This window comes from Erinaceus europaeus, chromosome 1 (genome assembly GCF_950295315.1).
Source record: "Erinaceus europaeus chromosome 1, mEriEur2.1, whole genome shotgun sequence".
Classification (NCBI taxonomy): Eukaryota; Metazoa; Chordata; class Mammalia; order Eulipotyphla; family Erinaceidae; genus Erinaceus; species Erinaceus europaeus.
In genome coordinates, this window is record NC_080162.1 from 199,373,177 (window position 1) to 199,391,223 (window position 18,047).

The window sequence follows — 18,047 nt, forward strand, 5'->3', positions numbered from 1 at the left end:
CCTCAAGCCTGAAGTTCAAGATTTACTATATAAGTATAGGGAGATGATCTTCCTCTTAAAATTTTAAGTAGGGGTAATAATAGTATAATGCCTACTTGCTCACATAACTGTTGTAGTAACAGGAATTACTGGTACTAATAATTAGAGCTTATTAATAAAAAAAACTACCATAAATCATTTCATATCTAAAGACATGAAGTCTTTAAAATGAAGGTTAACACACAATAAAGAATAAATGAGCATAATGATAATTACAGTAATAATCATTATTATACAGTTATAGTATTAATTAGTCTAGTATTCCTTGATAGGAAGGATGTTGCCCCCAAAAGTAGGCATAATGTTTGGCACAAAGTGAAAGTTGTTCAAACTATAGGATCATAGTGTTTATTGTGCCACAGAGACAACTGATATATGTCGGGACCATTTCCAATGATTTCATTAATGCAAGGATATCAAAGAGGAATTATGCTCACATTAAAATAAAAATAGTGAACACTGATAGCATAGGAGGATAATACCTTAAAACCAAGGAATAAGGGGGTCGGGCGGTAGCGCAGTGGGTTAAACATAGATGGCGCAAAGCCCAAGTACTGGATTAAGGATCCCGGTTCAAATACCTGCACGGGGGAGTCACTTCACAAGCGGTGAAGCAGGTCTGCAGGTGTCTGTCTTTCTCTCCCCACTCTGTCTTCCCCTCCTCTCTCCATTTCTCTCTATCCTATCCAATAACAACGGCATCAATAACAACAACAAGAGCAACAAGGGCAACAAAAATGGGGGGGGGGATAGCCTCCAGGAGCACTGGATTCGCAGTCCCAGCACCGAGTCCCGTCAATAACCTTGGAGGCAAATAAAAATAAAAAAACCCCAAGGAATGAAAAATTCCATAGGTATAATAAACCTGTCAACTCAACATCTGTTGACAACAGAAAGCTAGTCATAAAATTAACCAATATCTGTCTTCAAGACTACAAGCAGTGAGCCTCCGATTATAATACAGCAGAGAGGATACTTGAGCACTCACTTCAGGACAAATCTGTTACTTAAATCATCATTTGTGGCTACTGTAAGTGAAATGCCTTTGAGGTATAACTGATGAACTGGGTGGTACAAGCTACTACACAAGTGTATCGGTAAGAAGAAAAGGCAGATATGGTCAGATGAAATGAGAGATAAATAAAAAAAAAAAAATATATATATATATATATATATATATATATATATATAAAATTGTACTGAAGACTTTAAAGAAGATAATGAGACTCAGAACACCACATTATCTTTTCAAAGCTCAAAGAGACAAAAATATCCTTAACGTTTTTTCTATTTATGGATTCAAGTTAATGTTGCCAGCAGGCAAAGCTCAAATATGTACTTTGCTGCATGACAATGCACACTACTCAGCCATCTCTTTCTTATGTGAGATTTGGGGGAATGTCTGTAGAATAGAAAACATTCAAGAGAACTTTTATAAAATTCTTCACGGGTGATTAATAGTGGTTTACGATATGTTAAGAATGCAGATGTAGAATTACAAACAACACCCAGCACCCGTTCGGTGTTATCACTCCTTTGCCCCTTGCCCCCCAAATCTTAGTTCTCACAAAGTCTTACAGACAGTTTGGTTTATTCCTTTTCCCACCCCAGGGTCATTTATTTCAGCCTGTAAATCCCAAATATGAGCAAAGCCATCTGGATGGATATAACCCCAACTGAGCCTTCCACACTGGGAGAAGCCTGTTTGGTGAGGCTTTTTTCCTTGCTTGAATTGCCTAGGCAGTTCCATGAAAGGAGATGACAGATTTCATGCTTTAAAACGAGTACTCTACATCAGCCCTAACCCCACAGTTTGATGCCATTTGCCTCAAATTTTTGAGAGAAGAGAAGTAAACTGAACCCAGAAGGGGAAAGTCAAGCATACCTGAACTACGTCATCTCCCAGTGCACGGAACAATCCCAAGATGGGGTGGGGGCTGTATTGTTATGTGAAAATGTTACACATGTACAAACTATTGCATTTTACTGTCAATTGTAAACCATTAATCCCCCAATAAAGAAAAAAAAATTCCACAAAATACTCCCAAAGATCTGGAACTATCGACTTGATTAGCCACGGAAAGAAGAAATACACAGACAGGTGAGGGAAAGCAGAATATATACATTCTAACAAGCACTGCTCATTCCACTGAAGGCCATGCTTAAGAGTGGGACGGTATGAGGAAGGGATAAAGGACGTCTCATCCTGGTGTTGACATAGGGGGCTCAGTGGGCTTTAAATCCACAGTGCATACTATCTCCACAGTTTCAGAGTAACCCGGTGAAATAATCAGTCACTTTTAGATTTCTCCATATTGGTTCACTGGTCGATGCTGTCAAACACAAAGAGTGAAGTGTATTGGCAAATGGACGACTGATAAGTAGTCTAGGGAAAAAAGACCCGTGTGTGTAACAACGGGTAGCCCACACAAAGCAGGGCAGCACTCAGTGGCCAGGGCATCATGGGGACCATTCTGGTGTAGCAGATAACGAAGTATTCCCTAACTCCCTATCCACTTCAGTGTTACTCCAGGGACTTAGAAGCGAAGTGTCATAGTATCAGGGAGAAAGGTTATTTTACAGCATCAATTCCCCTTAAATGAAGATGACCAGCTACTGCCAATGAGGGATCGTCATAGGCCAATGGCAAGCAACGGATACTAGCCTTTGAAATGACATCATCTGGAAGGATCACCAACACTGTTAGTAACTGGTGATATTAGAATGTTTTTCACTTAATGGCCAGCCAGACATTTGCTTTTAAACACAGAATAATAGCTTAAAAATATCTGCCCTCCTTGCTTCTCTCTTGCCTGTGTATCTGTGAATGCCCTAATCATTGCCATCAGGTGCTACAAAACCTTGCTTCTCACTAAGTAACTTCCTTCATAAACATAATAAGGGGGCCAAGCAGTGGCACACCTGGTTAAGCAAACATACTGCCATGCACAAGGACCCAGGTTTGAGCCCCGTTCCCCACCTGCAGGGGGTCGCTTCACAATTGGTGAACAGGTGAAGCGGTTGTGCAGATGTCTCTATCTATCTCTACTCCTCTCTAAATTTTTCTCTGTCCTATAAAGTATAATAAGAAAAAAAGTAAGTAAATAAAGGTGAGGGGGAAAGCACATTTCTCCTTATTGTGAAAAGGAAATTAAAAACAAAAGACAAACAAACAAAAAAAGTAGTGAAGGTGGCTCAGCAATATCAGACATAAGTGCTTTAAGTTCAGGGTTTACGGACGAACACTACACCAGCCAGAGTAGTATTCTGGTTCATATGCATATTCATATTCTTATTCTGTGTGTGTGTGTGTGTGTCAACAGATGGATAAATATAACTTTATATATATATATCAAATAAGTATATTTATAAATATATATTTATATACTATATATATAAATATATATTTATAAATATATATAATACTTATTTATTCCCTTTTGTTGCCCTTGCTGTTTTATTGTTGTAGTTATTGATGTCATCGTTGTTGGATAGGACAGAGAGAAATGGAGAGAGGAGGGGAAGACAGAGAGGGGGAGAGAAAGACAGACACCTGCAGACCTGCTTCACCTCTTGTGAAGTGACACCCCTGCAGGTGGGGAGCCAGGGGCTCGAACTGTTTCTCAGACTTTGTGAGAATTATGGTGCTTATCAAAGCCAGGACACAGGACCCTAGTGGAGCATTCAATGATATTCACTTACCATGCACAGGTCTAAAATCATACCCCTGAAATCTTATAATTTTGTAAAACATGAAACAATAATGAAGAATTAAAAAATAAATTACCAGGGGTTGGGCGGTGGCACAGTGGGTTAAGTGCACGTGGCACAAAGCGCAGGGACCGGCATAAGAATCCCGGTTCGAGCCCCCGGCTCCCCACCTGCAGGGGAGTCGCTTCACAGGCGGTGAAGCAGGTCTGCAGGTGTCTATCTTTCTCTCTCCCTCTCTGTCTTCCCCTCCTCTCTCCATTTCTCTCTGTCCTATCCAACAATGAATTGCGTCAACAAGGGCAATAATAATAACCACAACAAAGCTACAACAAGGGCAACAAAAGGGGGAAAAAAATGGCCTCCAGGAGCGGTGGATTCATGGTGCCAGCACCGAGCCCAGCAATAACCCTGGAGGGGGAAAATAAATAAATAAATAAATAAATAAATAAAATTACCCACTTCATTAAAAATAGTCTAGGGGAAGAAGGTAAGCAGAGTAAGATGGATCATGAATTCAAGACTGCTGAAAACTTAAGTGATGGTTGGGGTTGATTATAAGTCTCTTAAAAATAGTCAATTATGAGAAATACGTGCAGAGGAAAAACCTAGTGGCATTAATCTGGATAATGATAGTAGAAAAATTATGGATGATTTACCCTTCTACCAATTTTAATATTGCTGTACTTCCCATAAGGTATATATTACTCATAGAATGGAGAAAGTATTGGACTCAAAGTGGAATTCCATTGATGTCTTACATCACGTGTCAAATAATCTGGCTTTTTTCCTGTTTCTCACAAATAAAATATTTTATTAAAAGTTATAATCCACTAGAATTTCATAAATATAATAGTTACAGATGGATGTTTAAGATACTTCATATTCTGAACTTAGTGATTTTTAAGGTTTAAATATATCACAAAGATATTACATTATATCTTTTCAGGAAATTTCACTTGAGATAATTAGTTTTAAGATAACATGCATTAATAGGGTGATCGAAAGACATATAACTTAATGATGATAACGCTACTGCCTACAGTAATACCTTTGCTTTGTCTCTCATGGATCCTTTTCCAAGAATGGACATTTTTGTCAAGGTTTCTTCTTGTAAACGTTTCAGAGAATTGCCACGTGGACCCAAAAGTTTCCCCACAAAGTTGAACTAGGAAAAACAAATAAACCAAATTTGTAACATTCTTATATAAAAATAATTTCCTGACACTAAATGTTAGGAAACATTCTAATATGTTCCACAATTTTAAAATAAAATTTCTCTACAGTTTCTACAAATAAGTTAAAATTGATGTATTTTTAATTTTTTAACTCAGATTTTTATATATCCTGTAAATCAACTGCTGCAAAACAGCTATGGGAATTTCTTTGTAATTTTCACAAGTTGAATAGAAATTTTGCTTCCCAGAATTTTATCTTGCGAGCCTGACTATGCATAGATTCAACAAGCATGAGCAATGCTAGGGCTAAAATAGTATGTATGGAAAAACGGATGCCAATTGTAGTATTTTTGTAGTGTTCTGGAATTATAATGTACAGATCTCCCTGGGAAATAATACTGAAGATATGGCTAGGCAGCACTATGACCTAGGCTCTTAAGCATCCCGACTGGCAAGAGAGGTGAGGAGGAGGGAGAAAGATGCTTTGATGTGTGTTCAGACCAGAACATCACTGCTGCACATGAGGACACTGGATCAAATTTGGGAACTCATGCTTAAGAGTTGTTTTATCCACTGTGCCACCTCCTAGGTCACTGGAAGTTTCTTGAATACAAAGTCATGCAGTTGTTGCTTTGATATCAACTAGTTTCTATAATCCATGCCATTGCTATACTATTTTTAAAAATATACATTTATTCATTCATTAAAATCATCATTCTGGCATATGGTTGTTGGAGATCAAACTGGGGGTCTCACGGATGCAAGTTCAGCAATCTACCCACTGCACTACTCCCCAGGTTGGTTTTACCCATTCATTCATTCATTCATTCATTCATTCATTCATTCTGTCAAGGATAGAACCTAGGGCCTCTGAGCTTTAGGGATAATGCCTTTACATAACTACTAATCAGTTACTACCAGTTCAATTTTTAAATATTTGGAGTAAATCATATAAAAACAGAAGCGATTGTTGAAATGTTAAATAAATAATCACACAAGTAGAAAAGATCAGTATGTCAAACCATCTCCACCCACCTTGTATTTTGCTGTCCACTCTCTCCTTTATCTTTCTGGAAATTTTAGTATGTGTTTGGTAGACCTGGTTCGGGTCTCTAGTTCTCAATTTTCCTCTCATCTCTATTTTATTTACTTACTTACTTATTCACTTACCTCTTACTTATTACCAGCGCACTGCTCAACTCTGGTTTACGGTTGTATAAGGGACTGAACCTGGGACTTTGGTGTCCAGGCATGAGAACCTGTTTACATAACCATTATGGTATTCCCCCTTGCCTGTTTTACTTTCTAGGAGACTGACTGCATTCTTTACATATCGCTTGACTACCTTCATTTCTTTTTTACGTTTTTTAAAATTTTCTTTATTTGTTTATTGGGTAAAGACAGCCAGAAATTGAGAGGGAAGGGGGTGATAGAGAGGCAAAGAGGAAGAGAGACACCAGCAGCCCTGCTTGGCCCCTCACAAAGCTTTCCCCCTGCAGGTGGGGGTCCATGCGCACCCTAACATGTGCGCTCAACCAAGCACTGATATCACCACCCAGTCTCTCTGTCATTTCAATTATCAAATGTTTAACAACTAATAGCATTTTATTGCTTATTTCTATGGCACTGGGAATACTTTATAAGCAATATGAATTCTATCTTTCTGAGGATATTAGTAACAGTGGCCCCCTAGCTGCTTCTTCCAACAGACTCGCTTGGGTTGAACTTTTTCTCAATTATGGACTTTTTACAGATGATGATCTCAGCTAACTATATATATATATATATTTTTTTAAATTCAATACTGAAACACTGACATGTTGAGTGTAATTTCTGCTTTTATACATGGCCTTGATCGCTGACCAAAACCTGACAGAGCAATTCATTCAACAAAAGTCATATAAGAGGTGGGATATAACTCACACGTGGGGTTACTACAACATTGGGGCTACCGTGGCCTCTCTCTGAGATAAAAATGGGAGTCAGGCAGCAGCACACCTGGTAAGTGCACCCATTATCCACATTATCTGTCATGAGCCAGGACCCAGGTTCAAGTCTGCAGGGCAAGAAGCCTCGCAAGTGATGAAGCTGTGCTGTAAGCGTCTCTTTCTCTCTCTCTCTCTTTTTCTATCTCCCCCTTCCTCTAAAGTTTCTCCCTGTCTCTATCTAAAAATAAAATAAAATGGAAAGAATAAAAAGGTCACCCTGGAAGTGCTAGAATTGAGTATGCAGGATACCCTAAAAAAAAAAAGTTACTTGAATATCAGTGTGTATATTATATCTCCCTTCTCTCTGGATAGTTTACTTCCCAATACTCTAGGAGAAGGTCATGGATTTAAAATATTGAGAATCCCATTATTAACTAGCACACCTATATTTAATTGAAATATTCTTCTTACTTTGAGGATGGAATCTAACACACACGGCCTCAGTTTTTCTCTATTGGATTTTAGTCTCTAGAAATTCTCTACTTAATTTCTTCAGGAAATCTCTGGCCTGTTGCTGGATCAGGGCCCCCTTGGAATATAACTAAAATAGACCTACTAGCTTTTTCCAAAAACAGAGGCCCCAAATCTTCATCTGAATAATTTGTTTATTTAGGTTCATGATTAGTCAACAATTAGTTCTGCTTTATATGTGAACTCTTTTTCAGCCACCAGGTTCCAGACACTATCATGATGCCAACCTGACTTCCCTGGGCAGACAATCCCCACCAATATGTCCTGGATCCCCACCTCCCCAGAGCCCTGCCCTACTAAGGAAAGAGAGAGATAGGATGGGAGTATGGATCGACCGGCCAATGCCCATATTAGCGGAAAAGCAATTGCAGAAGCCAGACCTTCCATCTTCAGCACCCCATAATCACCCTGGGTCGGTACTCGCAGAGGGACAAACAATAGGAAAGCTATCAAGAGAGGGGATTGGATATGGAGTGCTGGTGGTGGAAATTATATGGAATTATACCCCACTTATCCTAGGGTCTTGTCAATAATTCTATTTTATAAATAAATAAATAGCGAAGCAAGAACCTGCTGGTAATGAATTTGTTTATTTGATCGTCACTAGTACTTTACAGCTGCAGGACAACTTTTTCAAGGAGACAGAAAGACAGACAAGATATGACAAGTAGATTGAGAAATACAACCCAGCATCAAAAACTTCCCTCAGTGCATGGGGGCAAGACATGAACCTGGACCATGCCCACGACAAGGCAAGCTTGCTACCCAGTAAGCAGTCTTGCCAGCTCTAGACACTTGATTTCAACAGCTGGAAAGAGCCTACAGTGCGCTTATCATACAAACTTTCAATCAAGCTTTCTCTTTTCATTTCTAACCCCTAAATGCACCTTCAGGTTAATTCATATAGTTCCTCAGTCTTTTCCAAGGATTTCAACAGCAGTGAACATTTTTCTGGCTGACTTTCTCTCACTCTAAATACTCTTGATTCTCTGGCTTCCTAAATCACTACCATTTATACACTTATTTTTCTAGCTACCAAAATACTATTGCTATAAATTTGCCTAATGCCTCACACTTCCATTGTCTGTGGATTTATAGCTTTTTAAGTTTATGTTCATTTTGGAAGATTCCAAGAACAGCACAGAAGTATATTTTTGTGTTCAAAACACATTATCTCCACACTATATTTTATTAGCTTAAATTTAAATTGCTTAAATATTTCCCAATTAATAAAAATTAAAGAGACCCACTTAATTTTATACTGAGGAAACTAAGTCACAAAAAGTGGCATAATTTGTTGATAGCAGTATAAGAAAACATAAAAGCAAAGGATTCTACATCAGAAGGAAACGTATTTAATTTACATTTTGACTGTAGGTGTTTCTTTCTCCACGTAACTTCTGTTAGTTGCTGTTCACTGTAAGGATATAACTGAATGGTCTGACAATCAGAAGTGCTTTAATTTCCCTCTTTCCCATCTGCATACTGATTATTAGTTATATCTCATTAGTAAACAAAAAACATTTTTCCTTTTTCATTGCCAAGACTTTACCAGCCAGGCAAACTTTTCTCAGACACAAAAAGTGACAGAGAAGCAGAGGGATTGGGAGAGACAACACAGCACAAAATTTCCCACGATGTGTTGCGGGGAGCAGGGGGGGGATCTCAAACTTGGCTGATACGTATGACAAAGGCAGCACCCTCCCACAGGTGTGTTGTCTTGCTGGCCTACACGTTTCAGTTAGCCCACATAAGTCTGTCTCCTTTCATCTAAACATAACACAGGGATTAAAATAAGAAGAAAAAAATCAGCTAACAGAGCAGTGTAGAAGATAGTGCCCATTCTATATACACCGAATTAGAAGGTGATGGTTCAGGGGTCAGGAGCATATTTTGTCTTGTGCATGATCCAGGTTTCAAGCCAGCCCCCACCTGACATGCGATGGTGTCTTTCCCTCCCACCCTGTCTCTGTCTCTTCCTGTTCGGAGAAGTCAAGTCCAGACAGGTGACGTCCAGGTGGCAACCACAAGGAAACTTAGTAACTTGAGGAATTCAGCTATTGCAGATACATACAATTTTATGTCAACAATACCTGCCTTTTATTACAAATTGACCTCCAATTACCTACAAGGCTACTAAGAACATCACCACACAGAAGCATCATGAGCCACAAGCAGGTTAATCAGGTAGGTCATGGAGGAAAGCTCTACAAGTCAAGAGAGTCTGAGGTTTAGAACTGAGAGGAGCAGGCAGGGGTAGATAATACAATGATTTTGCAAAGAGACACTCATGCCAAAGTCCCAGATTCAACCTCCAGTACCACCATAAGCCAGAGCTGAGCAGCGTTCTGGTAAAGAAAAAGAAAAAAAAACCCAAAACTGAGCAGATAGATACTGAATGTTTTTAGGTCTGAGTCACAACAGTAGCAATATGCTTGGTTACCTGGCCTGTTTGCAACTGCAGGTTGCATCACTTCCCTGGGGGACACAGGGAAACGTGGCATGTTTGTTTGGTTGCCAACAATGACTGTGGGTCACTACTGATATATAATGGGCAAAGTCTTATCAGAAATTGATGGAATTTCCCTTCACAATAAAGTGTCTTGTGTCAAATGTCAAACATTTTGTTTGGGAATACTGGTAAAAGAGAGGTGTCATCAACTTTGGCTACTTTTTATTTCCTAGGTTTTCAGTCTTCTTGACTCACAAGTTCAATTTCTTCATGATTTTTATAAGAAATCTTAGTGTAGTTTTAAAAAAGAAAAAAAAAGTTGTGTTGGGGATGTAGTTCAGCTGTAGAATATAAGCCTTGACCATGGGAGGTCTTGGATTTAATCTGATACCAAAATCTCTGGTCCCAACCTGCTGGGAAGGAAACCTCCCAAGTGGTGAACTAGCACTGTTAAGTGTCTCTTTTTCTCTCTATCTCTCCCTTCCTCTCAAGTTTCTCCCCATCTGTACCTAAAATAATAATAACTATTATTATTATTATTAAAAGAATGAAAATATCAGCCTGGAAGTAGTAGAATTGAGGATCGAGAAGCAATGCCCCCCCCCCGCCAAATCAGACAAAACAACTCAATTTTGTCAGTCAGTACATGGGGTAAACAAAGGCTTAAGTAATATATGGCCTAAGCATATATTTTAGACACCTGACAGAAAAAAAAAAATGTAAAACACCTACCAGCAAAGAAAGCTCTCTTAATCATCGTTTTCAAAAAGGAAAATCCTTTGTCTGAAATCTGAGATGCTGGCTGGTCTATGATTCAGATCTCTTAGTATTACAATAGTCCCTTTCTCTGTCCCTTCAAATAAAGTCTCATCTACTTAAATCTGAATTTTTTTAAAAAAGAGCATTTACAAAAGATAGTAAGAACTCAATACATTTCAACTCTAGTTGTTACTTTCATTGGTGTATAGATTTGTATGGAAGGTCAAAGTTACTTCCAGCTCTAAGACTAATTTTTCTCCAGGTGTCAATTATTTTTTCACGAATATATTAACACATTAGAAGTGCCACAACAGTAAACAGAAAACTTTGCAGATGATTATAAAGATAGTAACCATAATATCTTTGCTATATGATGTATAAGATCTAGTAATTAATTATACTCTTCATTGGTAAAGACCAAGTGCCTCCTGAACTAGCTTTAATTGATCTAAACTATATTTGTGACATGTCACAGGTCCTTGGGGAACAATTACAGTTAAGTTGTCATTTCATAAACAACTAAACCTCAAGAACATGTCACAATCTCCACTAAAAGGTTTCTCTTAATTGGGTGCTTACCAAAAGCTAATTAGCTTAACAAAGGGATGTTGTATTGACCTCTAGCTCAATACTACAACTGCACTTGTAACTTCTGCCACTGTACCTCCAAAGGTTATTCTTCCAGATTCCTTAATCCAGCCCATGGCACTGCTGTCTATGCAGGACTGGAGTCAAAAACCTGACATTCTCTCCATGAGCCAAACACTTGACATCCTCTTCAACATAAGCAGAGAAAGTGTGCCGACTACACATTCAACCACATAACCGTAGTATTTCTATTCCCTACCTATCTCTTAAAACACATCCATTTCTCTGTGGTCTCATCACAACCACTTCAGTCTAGGATATCATCCCTTACCCAACTGTATCATCCCTTACCCAACTCACTCTCCACACTACCTCCTTTGATTCAAAGAGAGGAACTGACACAGATATTCTTGTAACAACCGTTTAAATTTCTACATAAGCATGCCCTGAGAAGTAACTTAGGGGAGAGTGTATGTTTTGCATGTACAAGCCCCTGGGTTTGGGTCCCAAGACTGTAAGAATAAAATTTAAAATTAAGTACAGAAAGTAAGTACCTGCTGACAGGCAATCAGATACTGTCATATTGGGTTGTTGAAAAAAAGTCATGATATATTTTTCCATACAAAAATGGGTCCTGACTTTCCCAGCAAGCCAATAGTACATAACCACAATGGAATTCTGCTCGGCCACAGACAAAGAAAGAAAAGACAAAATCCTGATATTTGCAGTAACAGAGATGAGACTTGAGCATGTTATGCTTAGTGAAATAAGTCAGAGAAAGACAGACACTCTATGCTTAATGCTCTTCTTATACTATTTTTCTTAAACATACATTGTCATTTCATAGGCAAAATCAAGTCTCATATTTGCTAAAACAACCCTTTTGTTATAGGCCCTTCTCATCTCAGTGCCCTCCCACTCTAAACTTGGAAACTTCACCTGCAGCAAATAATTAACACTTAAACTACAAGAGAGGGACTCAAGAGACTCCACAGACATTTAAAATACTTAAGAGGCTTCCATTATGTTATTCCTGATGGAGATGACCAGTGACAGTGGTGAGAGGGATCTGTTAGAGGTCTAGGTCCATCGTGTCTTGTGTGGGAATCCCAGGACTCCCTGATTATGGTCCCAGGTGATGGGGTGGCTGGGTAATGACTAAAGAGTCATTATTAAAGTATGAGTGTCTAGCCCTTACTCAGCTTTTCTTACTTTGTCTGACAAGGTTAGCTTTGGAGTGATTGGGAGACATGTAATAGGAGGTAGGTTAGGAGGGTATCTAGGTCTAAGTAGAAAAATGTTTTATTAGATACTTTAAGGTGTCTTTTTAGTTCTTTCTACTTGCTTGCTTCATTTTTTGACTCACTGCAAAGTATTGTGCACTTTTCTTTAAGGTATTCATTTTTCCCGAACTTATGGATATATGTACATATGCCCTATCTCATGGGCCCTGGTCTATATCTAGGTTTTGAGGTTTTGTTATGAAGTGTGCCACCCATGCTCAGTGAGAAGCAATTACAGAAGCCAGACCTCCCTCCTTCTGCACCCCATGATGATACTGGGTTCATACTTCCAGAGGGATAAAGAATAGGGAAGCTCTCAAGGGAGCAGATTGGATATGGAGCTCTGGGGGTGGGAATTGTGTGGAAATGTACCCCTCTTATCCTAGTCTTGTCAATGTTTCCATTTTATAAATAAAAAAAATTAAAATACTTAAGAGGAAGCATCGAACATATATGTGTTCAGTAACAGAGAAACTGTTTTGGTTTGTATGGAGAATACAGAAATCAGCCTTTAAAGATAAACTGGTTATCAAAAGCTGCTGGCACAATAGGACATTAACCATTTGTCCATTTACAATGTGGCGTTCAGAGCACTGGATGGAGCTGGTGGCAGTGAAGCTTATCTCTGCTTCACTTCCATGTGGCTACACTGGGCAGACTAGGGTGGTAGACATGCTTCCAAGATGACAGTGCTATGTTCTCCCTCCCTTTCCTTTTTAAAATGAGTTCAATACATGTTATTTTAAGTGAGTAACATAAGAACATCATCCCATTCTTTGGGCTAAAGCAGAACCCTGCATTAAGCACTGCAGAACAAACTTTGCAACTTTCATGGTAGCAAGTGAGATGCCTCTGTATTCATCCTCTTTATTCAACATCAGATCTCTGGAACTTGAAAACATGATTTTAAGGTTAATTAAACTTAATGCAGTGTTGGGGGGGGGGAGACCAAACCAATGTGAAGCATAGCAACAATGCAGAAAACTAAATATTAGCTGCTAGTGCTTATGGAATCCTTACATGTTCCTGACCCACTTCTAGATGACCCACACACATAGGGCATGCGAGTATAGGCACACAGTGTAGGTACACACAGAGTGTACATTGCCAGGATAGCCTGAGGGTGCTTCTTCCCGAGCTAGTGCTCTCTGGGTTGGAGAGAACTCAACTGGAGCCGATCTAGGCTGCTGCATGGGAGAGGGATCAGGAACTCGTGCCGCACTAACTTCGCAGGAGATACACTCTGGAACTCTCGGAGCCGGAAAGCAATTTCCAAGTGTCTTTAATCAGAAGAGCAGCTGTTTTTATACTCTCCAAGTAGGGTGGAAACAGGATGTGACATAGAGAGGGTGGAGCGAAAAGTGACTGGTGGAAGATCAGGGTGTGACAAGGAGAGGATCAGGGTGTGACAAGGAGAGGGGGTGGAGCAGGTGAGAATTCTACCACTAAACCACCAATGCCCTGGAGGGAGTGTGGTGCTTTATGTAAATGTAAAAGTAATTTATGTAAATAGACCAAAGCTTTGAATGGGAACAAATCAATCCCTATATAGGCATATGGTTAAGCAGAAGCCAGGGGGAGCTGGCATACTACCCAACAGTACATATGTGTATATATATATCTCAGAACTCTACAGAGAAGGCATTGTTGTTTATCTGTTCCAGAAATAAGACTCATAAACCTTACAGGCTATTGTATAACGGTACCCAAGTTGCTTAATGTCTTTGTGACAAGACTGTTGTCTCTCAGATGCTGACCTCACTTCTTAGATAGCTATATACAGGCGTCCTTTGCTTTCACTTATTATGGTGGCCTCAGGGAGACGTGTGCAAGGGTACAGCTTCTAAGATCAGGGAAACGGAAGCTGTCAGTACTTCTTAAAGTTCAGGCCTGGTGTGGTGTCAGCACTGTTGTAGGCTTTCAGCTAAAGGCAGATGACTGTGGGAACAGTCAGAGAGGAACACTATGCAGGACACAAATGAGTGGTCATTAAACACTAGTAAAGCATACTATCATATCTTCTTCTATCATGGATAAAACTAACAAAGTACGTAAACAACACCTATCCCGCAAAAGTGCTCTAACATCTCTCTCTCTCCCAGTGAATAAGTCTTTTCAATAAAATGTAAAATCTTAATATTTTTTTCTAGGCCTAGCAATCTTATCTGCCTACCTTCTTCTTCTTCTTCTTCTTTTTTTTTACACAAGAGAGGAAGAGAGATAGTAGTCTCTATAAAGACCTGTCTTGTTCCACTGTGCCCCTACACAACTTCCCATAAAGGCACCCAGCTTTCAGCAAGCTAGCAATGTCTCCTGCACTGAACAGTGAAGGAAGATGCTAGTCATAACCCACAGTACCAAGGCAGTTCCTAGCTGCATGCATGCTTTCTTTGCTTTGTCTCAAAATGGAAATCCCCTTTTTGGTTATCATTTTTATTAGCTCTTCAATAATGCATTACAAGATATTAAGATTAACTTCCACACCACACCCACCAGTAAAAGTCTGTGCTTACCTCCCATCCCTCCTCCACCCCAAAGATAACCAGCAAAGTTTTCACAAAGAGTTCAGCGAAGTGTTTCTTTTTAAAGTTCATGTGGTTCAATTCTCCATTATCCACATGAGTGAGATCACCTGGTCTTTCAGTTGCTTGCTTACTCTCTAAGCATAATCGTCTTCAAGTTCTATCCAAAATGGAAATATTGTTTTCCTTATCAAAAAAGTGACAAAGGGACTGGGCAACAATGCATCCCATTGAGTACACAAATTACCATGTGCAAAGACCCAGGTTCAAGGTCCCCCCCAGTCCCCACCTGTGGGGGTATAGGGGGAGGCTTTATGAGCAGTGAAGCAGTATAGGAAGTGTCTCTCTAATAACTACAACAATAAAACAAGGGCAATAAAAAGGAATAAATATTTAAAAAAGAAATAAAAATTTCTATGGTATATAAATATTAAAAAGTTAAGTGTGGTCCGGGAGGTGGCATAATGGATAAAGCACTGGATTCTCAAGCATGAGGTCCCTAGTTCAATCCCTGGTAGCACATGTACCAGAGTGATATCTGGTTCTTTTTCATTAATAAGTAAATAAAATCTTTTTAAAAAGTTAATGTAAAAGTATTAAAGTACAGAAATATGTAAAGAAGAAACTAGTATATCACCCTAGCCTCCAGAAAAACAACTGCTTTTAATAGACCAGTTTTGCTTCAAAAAATTGTCTAAGTTGGGATCCTGTTCTTTCCTTTGCTTCTCCTTGGATCCTGTACACAGAGATAATGCATCTAACTACACATATAGTTCGTTTTACACAATGTCTGTAAGCACTGTTTTAATGCAGAGTATAACTTTGCCAAGGCTTTCCTGCCACTGAATGTTTCCCATCCTGACCTATGAAGAAGTCCACATCAGTGTCACATAGCACACACAACACTGCCTATCCTAACTGCAGCCGCATGACCATTCATGCTGGAATCTGCTTCCTTGCCATTTCACTGAGAAACCCTCTACAAAAATCTGCGCATCTTATAAAAAGTAGTCAAATAAGAACTAGCCAAATAAAAAGGTTTTGCAATTTCTCAAATATTGATACTCAGTGCTGTTCATACAGTATCCTCTATAATGGCCGGTCACCTCTCTCTCCCCCATTATTTCTAGCCCTATCCAGCCAGTTCCATCAGTGATACCTGCCTTGCAAAGACTTCTCTTCAGTCTTCCTGACATCATGTTAAACATTTAATAAGAAAATTCATCTGAATTCAGCTCCTTATGACAAAAGAACATGCTTTTAATTTCCTTTTTTATTGTTGTAGTTATTATTGTTATTGATGTCGTCATTTTGGATAAGACTGAGAGAAATGGAGAGAGGAGAAGACAGAGAGGGGGAGAGAAAGACAGACACCTGCAGACCTGCTTCACTGCCTGTGAAATGACTTCCCTGCAAGTGGGGAGCCGGGGGCTTGAACCAGAATCCTTACACCGGTCCTTGTGCTTTGCACTACCTGCGCTTAGCCCACTGCGCTACCGCCAGACTCATGTCTTTAATTTCTTAAGTATTTGTTATCAAAACATAATGCCTGACTCAGAGATCCTCAATAAATGCCCCACTAACTCAGGTAAGAACAGATGCATGGAAGTACTTGCTGGTGAGTTAAACAATGAATAATAAAAAAAACTACATGTAAGAGGAGCTCAATCAGGGCAGCCCAGGAGCTGACACAGTGACTAGAATTTTGGACTTAAAAGCAAACATGGAGTCTTGAGCACAATGCTGAGTACCACATGTGTCCGGCTGATGCTCTGATTCTCTCTCATGTACAATGAACCCCCCACCCGTATCATCATAGTGACAGTCATAGATTCTCAAAGACAAAGTACCTTCCAAAGCCGATTCAGCATTTACATTAATTCTGGCACATCCATGCTGTGGTGGTCAGCAGGATAAAGGCTTATTTGTAGGGAGTCATGAGGTTGTGGTTGAGCATGGCAGGAACCCCCCCCCCCATTGAAAGATGGGTGCTTGGGGGCACGACCATCCTATTAGTCTCTCTCTACCAGAGGTTGAGCAAGGAGGGGCACAACCCCCAGGATCTATCCCCCCGTTAGCCTCCCCACGTCACAAGGACCCTGCACTGCCTGACACAACAGTCCACTTCCTTGTCCCTAAACCAGATGGTCTGCTTACTCAGAGGTTACCAGAAGTTCATCTCCTTTGATCGTATATGATCCATGTATCATTCATTGTTTCACTCTGTCAGTTACTGAAAATCCTCTCCCTACTTTCCTATCTTCCCAGTTCCTTTGATCATACCTGACCCATCTTTGCTCTGCCCTCAGGACCCCTCTCTGTCTGCTGGTTATTGATGACCCTATTTCCTCATTCCTTCAATTGATTAAACCCCTTGCTCAACAGTTACTGGAAAAACATTGGCCCTCCCCCGACCCCTTGCCTCCCTGACCATATAAGGTATAGACAATTTACTTCCCCCTGAAACCCCTTAAAAACATGCTTTGCTGTTCAATAGACAGATTGTTATCCAATACAGTCCCTGGATGATCTTCTGTTGAGTCACTAGCCATGACACTAAGAAAGACCCCGTAAGACACACTCCTGCTGCCTCAGAACATATTCCCATAAGGCACCCACTTCTGGTGCACAACAGAAGTGGCCACACCAGAGAATCTGTGCAAGAGAGATCTCCTCACAAGAGCCTGGCATTTATTCATAGGAAAACTATAAATATAGGACAATTCTTATAACGTAAGATCATAAAACAGCATTAACTTTGAGTCACGCTTCACAAGCTCACAGGGAACTCAAGAGAAAGTGTATTTAATTTCACTTCAAATAATGAAAAATCTCATTCAATACTGTGACACTGGCTACTAAGACAAATAATTTCAATCAATGGAAATCTTTTATTAGATGGAACTTCATAAACCTAACTTCCCTCTGCCCCAGAAGCTGAAATGTACAGTCAGCATGGACCCCACATCTGGCTGCATGCTACTTAGTGGCATTCCTGGTGGGCGAGGACTGGCAGCTTCCTCCAACTCAGTTTATTAACTGACACAAGCAAGACAGCT

At 39.7% G+C, this 18,047-nt stretch overlaps 1 protein-coding gene across 3 annotated transcripts in view; it reads right to left on the bottom strand.

Moving 5' to 3' along the window:
- Positions 1-18,047, bottom strand: part of KHDRBS3 (KH RNA binding domain containing, signal transduction associated 3) — a 194,311-nt gene that overhangs the window by 101,111 nt on the left and 75,153 nt on the right. For all 3 annotated transcript variants that reach the window (XR_009552426.1, XM_016187590.2, XM_007521898.2), the window contains exon 3: positions 4,799-4,915. Coding sequence is in view for 2 of the 3 variants with exons in the window: in XM_016187590.2 (XP_016043076.1) it covers positions 4,799-4,915 (117 nt within the window). In the remaining variant the exon portion in view is untranslated. The remainder of the gene's footprint in view (positions 1-4,798; positions 4,916-18,047) is intronic.